The sequence below is a fragment of the Mastomys coucha genome, unplaced genomic scaffold, assembly GCF_008632895.1.
Source record: "Mastomys coucha isolate ucsf_1 unplaced genomic scaffold, UCSF_Mcou_1 pScaffold1, whole genome shotgun sequence".
Classification (NCBI taxonomy): domain Eukaryota; kingdom Metazoa; phylum Chordata; class Mammalia; order Rodentia; family Muridae; genus Mastomys; species Mastomys coucha.
In genome coordinates, this window is record NW_022196891.1 from 32,468,575 (window position 1) to 32,481,016 (window position 12,442).

At 51.9% G+C, this 12,442-nt stretch overlaps 1 protein-coding gene across 1 annotated transcript in view; it reads left to right on the top strand.

Annotated features, from left to right (window-relative positions):
* The window catches only part of Lad1 (ladinin 1), a 15,213-nt gene that overhangs the window by 2,624 nt on the left and 147 nt on the right, over positions 1–12,442 (top strand). The window contains exons 2-10 of the mRNA XM_031383915.1: positions 5,396–5,533; positions 7,091–7,976; positions 8,598–8,702; positions 9,553–9,596; positions 10,574–10,646; positions 10,756–10,893; positions 11,161–11,247; positions 11,511–11,585; positions 11,928–12,442. The exon at positions 11,928–12,442 is cut by the window's right edge and continues 147 nt beyond it. Coding sequence (XP_031239775.1) covers positions 5,396–5,533; positions 7,091–7,976; positions 8,598–8,702; positions 9,553–9,596; positions 10,574–10,646; positions 10,756–10,893; positions 11,161–11,247; positions 11,511–11,585; positions 11,928–11,933 — 1,552 coding nt within the window. The 3' untranslated portion in view covers positions 11,934–12,442. The remainder of the gene's footprint in view (positions 1–5,395; positions 5,534–7,090; positions 7,977–8,597; positions 8,703–9,552; positions 9,597–10,573; positions 10,647–10,755; positions 10,894–11,160; positions 11,248–11,510; positions 11,586–11,927) is intronic.

The window sequence follows — 12,442 nt, forward strand, 5'->3', positions numbered from 1 at the left end:
TGTGTCTGTGTCTGTGTCTGTGTCTGTGTCTGTGTCTGTGTGTCTGTGTGTCTGTGTGTGTGTCTGTGTGCAGGAGATTTGTCTGGGAGGACTAGGACTTTTACTGGGGATGAGATCGGATGGTAGTTTGTCCAGTGCTCAGTTGGGCATAGACTCACATGGCTGCAGGGGCGGGGCCGAGTTCCCATGGGATGTCTGGGCTGAGTGGCAGTGAAGCCCTGGGGAACCAGTCTTGTTACCGTAGGACCTAGTCTGGCCTCCTTGCCCAGTCCCAGCCTTCATGGAACCCCGTGGGCAGCTGCAGCTGCTGCCAGCAGTCTCCCTGATGAGGCACCTGGAACACAGGACCGCTCCTGCTCTGCTCTCTTAGTGAGCAGCAAGCCTCAACGGGCCACAGGAGAGGGTTGTGAGTCACCATCAACCAAGTCTTCCAGACTAGGGAGGCCTTTGTTGAGGGCGTGACAAAGGTGGCCTCCACTAGAGCCAAGGCAGAAACATAGTGAGTCTGCCCTCCCTGTCCTCAGCTGGTGAGGCCCTGAAGAGCTGCAGGCCTGGGGTGAGGCAGTGGTGAGCTGCTTGCCCTGGTCAGGTCAGCCTTGTCCTTTCCTCCATGTGCTGACCTGGTGACCAGCCGAGGATATGCCAGCCTGTCTGTGGGGGGTGAGGGGTGGATCTCAGAGCCCTGGGACTAAGTGGCCACTGGTTAATCATTTCCTTGCCTGGCCCTTAAACAGCTCCCTCACCCCCACCCCCCATGCTTCTCTGGATTCTCCTGATACCTTTCTTTAGACGGTCTGGTGCAGAAGAGACTTCAGACCACCCACCAGAGCTCCTCAGTGTGTGGACGGGGAGTCTGAGGACTGCCTGCTCACGAGCTAGATTGGCCCAAAGTCACAGCCACACCCGGGGTCCTTCCACTGTTCTCCCCTTTCCCATGCCCAGCTCTTTGAACCCTAGGACCCACTAAATGCTTCCGGGGCATCTTCACTTTCCCTCTAGCTACTTAAATCAGAGCGGCTGAGCGAGCCCTCGTCTGCCCAGTAACAGGCTTCTTTGCGACCACTAGGGGAAATGGGTTCTACTCCTGAGTGTAACAGGGCAGTTAGGTCTTTAGTCATCCAAGAGAAAGGGTGGAGTTGATGAATCAGGAATGGGGAGGAATAGCAGCCTCACCTGGAGGCAGAGAGGGAAGTGTGTCCCCCAGTGAAGGCCAGGAGATGGAGAAAAGGGTGTGGAGGGTGTGAACAGTGAGCTGCTTGGCTGGGCTGCAGTGCCACCTGCCAAGTCCCCGGGCTACGTTAGGGCCTGCGGAATCCACATAGGCCTTGGCTCTAGGGCTCCATGATCACTGGCTTCCCCCAAATCTCTGTTCTCCCAGCTGCACCTTGAGCTTGGCTGCCCCTTTGCTCCTGCTTAGGGGAGCTCCCCTTTTCCTTCTCAATGCTCAGCTGTCATACTCTGGTTTAGGACCAGGACTGATGTCCTAACCAGGATACTAAGGCATTTTTTTCTGGCCCTTGGTGTTCGGGTTAGGGCAGGAAGCTTAGAGAGAATGACACAGATGGGAGGTCTTGGTTCCTTTTTCTCAGTAGCCATGCTTTCTCCAGAAAGTTATGAACTCCTCAAAGCCTCCGGTTTCTCAAATTTGAGTTGGGTAGTACCACCTTGCTCAGAGCTTTGGATGGATGGATGGATGAACATCAGTGGTATTTATGAAGTACTTAGACCAGCCTCTGGGGCTGTAGTAAGCACTGACACGTTAGTGCTCGCCCATTCACCTTTGTTCTTTTACTTTTTGATTTTTCACCATATCTGAATTCCAAGCCCCGTGTTAAGCCCCCAATAATTGATTTATTACCAGGATTTCAGTGATTGTACCTGCTAAGGAACCGACCTTTGTCCTTCCTTCTCCTCCACGTCGGTTCATTTCTTCCTTTCGAGGCCAATAATCTTCGCTTATGAGAGATAACGTTCTCCCCCTGGGGTGAGATAATGAGAGGAATCATGTTTTGCTGGGTGTCAGGAGTTGAAGGTAGCCCCGTGATCTCTGAGCAGCCATGGTTGGTGACCACAGTGCCTTCTGAGTGTTGGGGTCTTAGAAACACTGACAGCTGGCCCCGACTTCCGTAGCCGGCTCTCACCCAACTTGGTCATGAGTCATGTTTGAGGAGTCCTGGTTCAGGCTGATGGCACAGCACACAGGGCCCCAGTGGAGGGCAAACAAAACCCCTGCTTCCCCAAGGGCAGTAAGCAGCAAATGAGAACACTGTTGCTCATGGTCAAGGAATCCTGGAAGCTCCAGCCCAGCCCTGCTGGGTGTGGGTTGGGGAAGCGTTCACGCTCCTCTGGAGATGGAGCCCCGCTGGAGGGTAGACGTTATTCCCAGTCTAGGACAGGGGCAGGGAGCAGGCCGAGTGGGAGAGGGAGCGGTGTCCTCATTTGCAAGCCAGGAGAAGTTGGCAGAGGAGAGTAGGACATCAGACCCTGGCAGAGAGACTGTAGGTTCGTGTGCAGTGTGGGGGTGAACAAAGGAGCGGTCCCTAAAATATACAAAGATCACAGGGCTCAGGTGAAGGCCCAGGGGACTCCTGTTTAAGATCCGTGGTGAAGGACATAGGGGAAAAAAAAAATCCCTGGTCCTCTTTCATTTGTATTGAGGTGGAATACAGTTGTGACAGAGATGACCAGGAGAATTGACGTTGCCATCATAAACGGTTGAATTGGAATATTCTAGAAGGTTCTCTCCTAAGGCAGCTCCTTTCCTTGGGGTGATGAGCAGACACACCCTTCCCTATGTAGACAGGGGTAGATTGCCTTCAAGGGCTCCGACTGGCTCCCTCTTTGTATTCTCCTGCATCAAGCTGGCGCCCTTCCTCAGGAGAGGAGGGTCCTCAGATCTGATGGTGACATTTACACATGTTCTCCCACATGTGTTGGCTCTTGCTGTATGCTGGTCACCATGTGAGATACCAGAGGTCTCCAAAACCCACTGCTCTGTCCTTATTACCCTGAGTAGTTCCCTCTAGACTGTCCCTAGCTTACCATCTTCCCCCAAGCATGTAGCTCTTTCCCCAGGGATTTGCACTCACAACCCCCTCCTGGGACCCTATGCCACCAGATGTGACACCATTGGCTCCTTCTCTTGAACAAGGTCTATACACCCAAGCCTTTCTCTCCTATGGGCCGGCCAGGTCCTGGGTTTGTTTCCTTGCTTATTGTACGACTCCTTTAGTCTCCATGAAGGGAGATATGTTATTTTCTTCCTGTTGGATTTTAGCTCCCAGAATCCTGCCCAGCCTGTAGGCCCTCAGAAAGCATTTGGTTAGAGAATGTTGGCTGTACAGCTGTGAGGCTTAGCTTGGGAAAGTACTCGTCTTCTTCAACAGTCAAGGGGTACAGGAAGTGACCTGCCCAAAAGCAAGGTGACTAGGAACCAGGTCCCCGATCTGCCTTGCAGACACCAGAGGCCCACCCATGCATTTTAGATGCAATTCAGTTGTATACAAATTGTGAGCTTTGTAATAGCGCATAGGAAATAGTTACAATGGTAGGGGTAGCCACCTTCCTCCCCCGGGTTTTGATTTCTGTCTCTTGCTGACTCCCAGAAGCATTTTTTTTTTTTGTTGTTGTTAAAAATGTAACTGACTAGGCCACTTTAAAAAGACTCTTACTCCCTGTTCTGAGAAACCTCATAAGTGTAATTGTTAAGTATGGCAACAAACTGTATCTTGTTTGTTTGTTTGTTTGTTTGTTTTTTCGAGACAGGGTTTCTCTGTGTAGCCCTCGCTATCCTGGAACTCACTCTGTAGACCAGGCTGGCCTTGAACTCAGAAATCCACCTGCCTCTGCCTCCCAAGTGCTGGGATTAAAGGCGCGTATGTGCCACCACGCCCCGACTAACAAACTGTATCTTAAGTCCAACTTTATTGTAACAGATGTATAAGTAAACTTCCCTTTGAGGAACGTTTTGTCTCTATTTCCTTCTTCAGCTGCAAGCCAACACAGCGTGCCTTTAAAGAGTTGCCTCTTCAAGGACAGAATTTTAAGAGAAAGGAAAATGCTAACACCTACATCCCTTAATACCCAGACTTGGTTGTGGGCTAGGGCTGCCGTTCTTAGAGCTGTTGAGTGGTGATGTGTTGTTTGTTTGGGTGGGGGGAGGCTGAGTCTTGATAGGACAGGTGGATAAAGATGGTGAGAAGGGGCAGTGCATGGGCTGATTGGATTGTTGGTTGGCCGGTTGGCTGGCTTGGCTGGATGAGTGGATTAGTGGGAGGTTGTGTGACTGCCTGTAAGTGTCTAGTTAGTCCCACCAATGCAAGGTCGCAGAAGAGGGAAGCATGCGTAGAGTATGTGGAGTCCCCTTGCTGCTCCAGTCGAGTAGGAGTTCACTTTAAAAGTTGAGAGAGGCCCTGAGAAGGGAAAGTCTACCATGGATCTCTCTCCATCTGACTTGGGAGTCTACCCTTACCCTACCATCAGAGCCTAAGGATTTCTGTGTGGGATGAGCAACTTTGAGGGAACTCCTCAGTTATTGTCCGTGGAGGACTGAGAAGAGAGAGGGCATTGTCAAGGTCACCTTCCCCTGTTCCCATCATCCATAGATGTTCTCACGGTCAAACTCAGCCCACACAGCGGTTCTCAGCGAGGGGTACAGTAACTCCAAGGGACTATCTGGAAATGCTGGGAAGTGTATTTGCTCGTCACAATGGGGAGGGGGCTGCTGCTACTGGCATCTAAGGGAGGCCGCTCAGTACTTACAGCCCAGGGCAGCTCCTCACAAGGAATTATCTGGCTAAAATGTCAGTGGAGCCCACTGGGAGAAATGCTGAGCTAAGGAGATCCCTGCAAGCTGTGTAGACAGGAGCTGCATGGAAAAATTGGTTAGTAGCCACGTTAAAGAAGTAAAAAGGAAAAATTAAATAATATGTCTCATTTGCTTTAATAGATGCAAAGTGATACATTTCAACATGGAATCAGTATACAATCTTCCTTCCCTCCCTCCCTCCCTCCCTCCTTCCCTCTTTCTTTCTTTCTTTCTTTGTTTCTTTCTCTTTCCTCCCTCCCTCCTCTGTCTCTCTCCCCCCTCCCCCCACTCTGATACAAACTCTTATTATGTAGCACAGGGTAGCCTTATGTTCCTAGGCTCAAGCCTTCTAACTGTTACTGCAGGCAGAGGCCATCACAGAAAGTTACACTGTTTCAATGAGAAACTTTGTGTTTCTCTTCTTTGCAATCTGGTGTGTATTTGCATCTCTGTCCCAGTTATCTGCACTGGACTGCCCCAGGGCCACTGGCAGCAGTCCCGCCTCCAGGCAAGCAGTCCTCTCCAAGTCTCTCTGGGGAAGGTTTTCATCTGACTTTGGGCTGTGCTGATCCCACCTCCTTCTCCTAGCTTGGCCCGGCAGCGGACTTTAGAGGATGAAGAGGAACAGGAGCGTGAACGCAGGCGGAGGCACCGCAACCTGAGTTCAACCACAGATGATGAATCTCCAAAACCCACCCAGAATGGAGCTCAGAGATCTGTGGAGAGGTATTTGGTCGGGATGGGTTCTGAACATCATTTCATTGTTCTCGGTGGAAGTGGGGTCTTAGCTGTCCCAGGAAGACTATGTGAAATCAGTTTGACCTGCTAAGGATTTGGTCCTGGGATAAGGTGATGGTGGGAAGATGAATTTCAAATTCCTCGTCATCTCCAGACCCATCCTCAGCTTGAGCACGGTCTCTACCCTTGTCGACACACTCCCGGATGCTGTTTGGTGAACCTGTCCATGAATGAGCCCCACTCTGCCGGACAATTTATGATGCAGCTCTGTTAGTCCTCACGATGTCTGAGGACTAACTTGTTTTGTTAGTAATGTGTTTTACTTTAGGGGAGACTCAGGGAAGCATGCTAACGCATCGAGGTCCTGTATCTAGTGAGTGTGGCCACGGTGTTCATCCAGATTTGTCAAACTTCCCATATACATGCTACCTCCCTATACTCTAATCCTCCCAACTCTGAGGGGAGCAAAAGGGGTCATGACAGCTAGGTTTGGGGATTATGAGAGAAAGGAGGAGACGGGCCAGGAAGTTACTGAATGCCTACATGCTAGGACTTTGCTCTCACAGGATGGCTCTCATCCCAGGAGCTGCTCAACAAGCTCAGTTTACAGAGTTGGAAGGCTCAGACCGTAAGTGTATGTACCTGAGATCACATGAGAAGCGGGGACAGGAGGCACAGACAGACAGACTCCCGTAGATGGAGACCATTGCCTCCAAGTTTTACAAAGATGTTTGTTTGTTTTGTTTATATTGCTCTTTCCCCCCCTCTCCCAGTGAAGAAAGATCAGGCTGTGTCCCCTGGGCTGACCCAAACCCACTGCCCTCACTATGTTCCAGACATACCCATGTGACAGGTAGGGTGATAGAACGGTATCTCAAAAGCCTCTGCCTCCCAAGTGCTGTGATTAAAGGCGTGCCCCGCCACTGCCGGGCCTTGGGTTTTCCTTTTAGCTCCCTACCAGTTAGCTCCTATGGCTACCGCTAGGCTCCGATGGACAGGAACTATACTCACTCCTTTGAAACCTCCCAGACAATGTTGCCCCAGGCCTAGAACCTATAAAGCAGTGACTTGATCGGTGTGAGCGATTGTGGTTGAACAATTCACTGTCATCTGTACAGGAATTTGTGATTTTTGTCTTTTTTTTTTTTTTTTTTTTTTTTTTTTTTAAGAGCCCAGGGTGCTTTGTTTAAGTGACATTGTGCACATAGACTACATAAAAGTGATTATTTTTAGCTGGGCGTTGGTGGCACATGCCTTTAATCCCAGCACTTGGGAGGCAGAGGCAGGTGGATTTCTGAGTTCCAGAACAGCCTGGTCTACAGAGTGAGTTCCAGGACAGCCAGAGCTATACAGAGAAACCCTGTCTTGAAAATACCAAAAAAAAAAAAAAAAAAAGGTGATTATTTTTACAAATAGTGGTGGGAAGGAGAGGGAGCAGTTGGTGGGCCTGGAGGCATCTCACTGAGTCAGCTATACTCGGGGTCACCCTCGCTCCTGATATCATCTGATTCTGTCCACCTTCTCTCCCCATGTTTTTTGATTCAGGCTGCCCAGTGTGGAGGAAGTAGAGGTCTCCAAGCCGTCACCCCCAGTATCCAAAGATGAAGATGAAGACTTCCAGGCCATCCTTAGGACCAGAAAGGAGCGGAGACAGAGGCGGCAGGTGGTAGAGGCTGTCCAAGCTCCGGTACAGGAGAGGCTAGAGGCAGAGGAGGCAAGGGACAGCTTGGGCCCTGAGCAGACCTCGTCGCAGCCCCTTGTGCCTAAGAAGAAAGTGGAGGCCCTGCCCCGCCGGAGACTGAGTCGGGAGCAGCGAGGCCCTTGGGCCCAGGAGGAAGAGCACCTAAAGAGCAGAGAGCCTGCAGAAGGAGAAAAAGGGCTTCCAGAGGAGACGGCGGCTCAGCAGAAGACCTTGGTCTCTGAGAAGTCGCCTGTCTCAGAGAAAACCCCAGTGCCTGCCAAGAGACTGGTTTCGGAGAAAGCCTGCCCCTCAGAGAAGGGGACAGCCACAGAGAAAGCATCTCTGACTGAGAAAAGACATAGCCCGGAGAAGTCGGTTCCAGAAAGAACGAGCGTGACGTCAGAGAAGTCAGCAGTCCCTGAGAAGACACTTGTGTCTCTAAAGACAGCAGCGCCGGAGAGAAGGTCCCCTCCAGTTCTAGAAAAAGCCATCGTCTCTGAGAAGATGCAGGAGAGGAGGCTGGTGTCAGAGAAAGCATCCATCTTTGAGAAGTCACTAGTCTCGGAGGCAAAGCTGACTCCAAAGAAGACAACAGTGTCAGAGCAACCCCAGAGCCCGGGGGGCAGCCAGACCACCACGAGGGAACCCAGAGGAAGGGCCCTCGCCGGGAAGAGCCCACCTTCCTCTTCAGAGCAGAATACACCAGACCCTCCAACGAAAGCTTCTCGCTTCCCACCCATCACACTCCAGGTTGGCCTTGTTCCATTCTGTCTCTCTCTTGCCCTCCCTAGGAGACGCTCACTGCAGTCCAGCCCTTGTGGCCTCTGGCTCCCTTGTTTCCTTCTCACCTCCCACTTTTGAGCTGGCCTTGGTGGTTTCTTCACTCCTTGTTATTCCTAGCCCCTGTCAGAACAGGACAGATTATTGGCCCTTCGAGGGGCCATGTGCAGAGAACACCTGGCTTCTCAAACTACATCCTCATCCAGGTCCTAGACTCCAGCTCCTAAGCCATTTCCTTCTGCTCAGAGCCAGGGCAGCTTTGTCTCCTGTCCACTACAGAGCCTTCTAGGGAATCCGGCACCCATTAAGTATGGGAGCCTTAGGCTACATAGCAAACTCTTAGGAAGCCTCAGATTCTTCCAAAACTCTGCCTGGTGGCCGGGCTATGTGAAAGTATATAGCCACTGTATGGCAGAGAGTGAGGCACAGGGAGTCTGACTGACTCTCTTCTTCCACCTGTAGCTTCTGAGATGAGCCAGGCCACCTGAGGTCCCCCTGGAATTTTGGGTTTGGGGGCTGCTTGGGCTTGGGAGCACCCTACAATTGTACTGAGGAAGACGAGGTCTTGTCTGACACCTTTGCTCTACTCAGGTGAAAATTCCCAGCAAGGATGAAGATGCAGACACACCTTCACCCACCCTGCTCACCTATAGCAGTTCCCTCAAACGCTCCAGCCCCAGGACCATCTCCTTCCGGGTAAGAGCCAGGGGACCCTCGTCACCAAGGGACCCTCGTCACTAATCAGCTGCAGAGCACACAAAGGAAACCAGTACTTGAAGCAAGAGCTGTAGTGTTATACAACAGGAGGGGTCTCCTTAGAGCCTGGAGAGAGAGGAGCTTTGAGTTTCCTCAAAAGAGAAGTCATTTTAAATAAAGAGATCAGGTTGAGGATGTAGAAAACTGGTGTGTGTGTGTGTGTGTGTGTGTGTTTGTGTGTGTGTGTAAATGAATGTGAGCAGCCCCACCCAGTGGATAAGATCAGGACTGCAGGAAGATGCACTTGCCAGACTGGATTGGCCTGTCACAACCCTCTTGTGTCTTCATCAGTCTCTGTCCTTCCTTGGGAAGTAGAGGCAGGGTGGAGAGCAGCAGGTTTCTCTCCCCTGCCTTACTGTGGGGTGATGAAATTGGAGAGTTTCATCTGGTCTGTCTCAATGCTTATTCTTGCTTCTTTTGATTACTGGGTCATCTGTCTCTCCATTGATTGAATGTGCCTTGTGCCCTGATGCAGGCTAGGCTCTGGGAAAGAGCTGGTAGGCCTGAGGTGGACCAGAACTCCCAAGGCTCATGGTCACTGATGCGGTAGATAGGAATACAGGTTGTAGCAGGTACCTTGGCAAGGCTGGGGAGGCCAAGACAGGGCTTTGGATTCACCCTGGAGGGTGAAAGCAGGTGCTTTCAGATAAGACTCTTAATGAAGGCTTGGTACTTTGAGGTGGGGGTGGATTCTAGAAGGGAAATGCATCCTGAGAGCTAGATTCCTCACTGGAGATGGGGCATGGACTTCCTGAGACCCTCACTTACCAACCCCACCTTCTCATTTCAGATGAGTCCCAGGAAAGACAACTCAGAAACAACCTTAACCCGCAGGTGAGCTGCCTAGAAGTCTTGCTTGCTTTTGTCTGGTTGTGTGTGTGTGTGTGTGTGTGTGTGTGTGTGTGTGTGTGTGCGTGCGTTTTCCATCTGTCATCATTGTCCCAGACTGGGCCATAGGACGAATGAAGGAAGATGGAGGTTTTGCTTGTGGCCCTAGAACTGCCAGGGTGACAGGATTGACAAGGGGTCCTGGGGTTGGGTGAGATGGCACTAGGAGGGAAGTGTCACCACAGCTTTGTGTGCTATGTCAGAGAGTCAAGTACCTGTCCCATGACCCTTCCCATGCTTGCAGGAGATATAGTTTTGATGGAGCTCTGAAGAGAGAGGAAGCTTTGGTCTTGAAGTTGGAATGGGAAAGGGTGAGAGAACTTTCCAGAAGGGAGGCTATGATTAGGACAAAGACAAAAACAACTCAGCTGTGGCAGGTCTAGGGTGGGGCCCGGGAACCTGCATGTTTAGTAGGTACCCTTGCTTTGTAACTCAGAGCCAAGCAGAGGGAGGGTGGTATACTATGCGAGGGCATGGGACTGGGGAACACAGATGAACAACTCATTTGAGACCGCTGAACACAGCCACTCAGGCAGGCAGATGCAGGGACAAGAGTGTGAACCGAGAGTGGGATCACAGAAGCTGTCATGCCTGCCCAGCCTGTGAGAACTGAGGAGTTTTTAATGGAAGTGACAGGGTGTGAGAGGGGAAAGGAGGAAGGAAACAGTGGGAGGAAGCGCTTCCGATCCTGAGGTGCAGGCTGTTCCTCAGAGGTGAGAAAGTTCCTGGAGTCTGTAGACTTCGTCCTGCTCAAGTTGTTGCAATCCACTCTGCAGCAAAGTCAACTTTATCGCTTTCTGTCCTCCCTCTTTGTGATGGGGTAGCAGGGGTGGTTCTTCAAGCCCTGGGGACAGGCCTGGCCACCCTGCAGAATTTCATTCTGGCCTCCTTGGTTTGTTTCATTCTGTCTTCCCTTCCTACAGCGCCAGTGTAAGGCTGCCGGCTAGCACTGTCAAGCTAGGGGAGAAACTGGAGAGGTACCACACAGCCATCCAGGTAGGAGCAGAGGGTGTCTGTGAGGGCAGGAGCCTCCGCCAGGGTGGAGGGTGTTGTTTGTGAACTTCACAGCTCCAGCTCAGCCCTCCTCGAATCCCTGATTTTACAGAGGTCAGAATCCGTCAGGTCTCCAGGCTCCTCCCGTACTGAAGTCCTTGTCACTCCTGCCGGCGTAGCCAGCAAGCGCCACCTGTTTGAGAAGGAGCTGTCAGGCCAGAACCGCACAGAACCAACCTCCATCCGAAAGGTGAGGGCCAGATCCCAGCTGCTGGGGCTGTGACATCCTTGAAGCCTGGGCCTAACCCTTGGCAAGGTTAGAAATGGTATTGTCTGTCAGTGCTGGCAGAACCTTGATTTGGCATTTGTGTCTCTGAGATTGAGTCTCCTTCACTGGGTGCAGAACTCCCCAGCGTGGGGCCTATCCCAGGCATACATAGCTTGTGGTGGACAGAATCTTATCCTCATTCCAGGGCCTTTGGAAGAGCCTTACTAAAAGTGGAAATTTTCTTTCTAGGAGAATCTGCGCCTGTCAGGGGTTGTGACATCAAGACTTAACCTGTGGATCAGCAAGACCCAGGATTCGGGAGACCAAGGTCCTCAGGTACCTTCACCCACATGTTTCTTACAAGGCGGTCAGGGAAGGGCCAGGCTCACCAGCAATGGGTCATTTCAGAAATGGAGCTGGTGGCAGGGGCTGTAGGGTAAAGACACAATTCTGTGGGTGACAGCTGCAGAGAGGGGAGGGTCTGGGTCCCCTTCCCTTCAGGAAGAACAAAGGCATCTAGAGTAGGGGACTGGTGGGGGACCCAACTTCTTCTTTACCCCTGTCTGAGTTCCTGCTCTTTACCCTGACGCCCTTATCAGGAGGTACGGAAAGAGGCATCAGTCACCAAGAGGGCTCAATGGGGAAACAAGCCGTCCACATCCCTGGATGCAGAGGTGAGTGGGGTAGGAGGGGCTGTCCCTGAGATATAGTGGAAGCCCCCTAGACCTTTCCAAGTGTTTACTCTTAAGTGGGTTGCAGTTTGGAGTTGTGTGGTCTGAGTGCCCAGGTTCTGTCTGTCCCTGTGCGCTCAGATGACTGACCCATGAGAATGATGGGGAACTGACTTGGCTGAGCTATAGTTTGGGTAACCCCATCTAACCATTAGGTTTCGGGGTATCTTACCCAGTGTGGGTGAAGGCTTGGTTGTCCAAAGGTGTGCCTTCTTATCCAGAGGTGCCCTCCCCCATAGCCCTAGGAACTCCCTTTCCTTGTTCTAATTGACCTTTGTCCCACAGGTGTGACAAGTCCCGTCAGGACAGACCTGTAAACCTGCATCCCAAGGGCCCTTCGTCATGCTGGCCCCTTTCCTGCAGCATCCCTGACTCTTGCAGACCCTACTCCCTTTCTGCCCCCCGGGTCAGTCTGGTCAGGGCTCTCCGGGGCCAGGAACACGAATGACACTCCTCTGGCCCCTCTCCAGCCCAGACTGTGGGCAGATGTGCTCTGGTAATTTCTTGTCCCACTACAGGTACAATATATCCTGAACCCGGAAAGCGCCAGGGCACAGCCCTGGCCCATCAGCCATGGAGTCTCCGTGTCCTCCCTAGGGACTGCCTCCCTCCCTCCTGCTCACCTCCAGCATCAAGCTGGGTTATTTTGCCAACTCCAGAGTTACTTGTGTCTTGCCTGTTGCCAGCAGGCACTCTGTGTGCCTGTGATATCTCCACACTGAGTCCTAGACCGCTTAACTGCTCCCTGAGGCTTGTTCAAGCCAGACCGGAAAGGAGTCACCAGGGGCTGCCCATGTGCC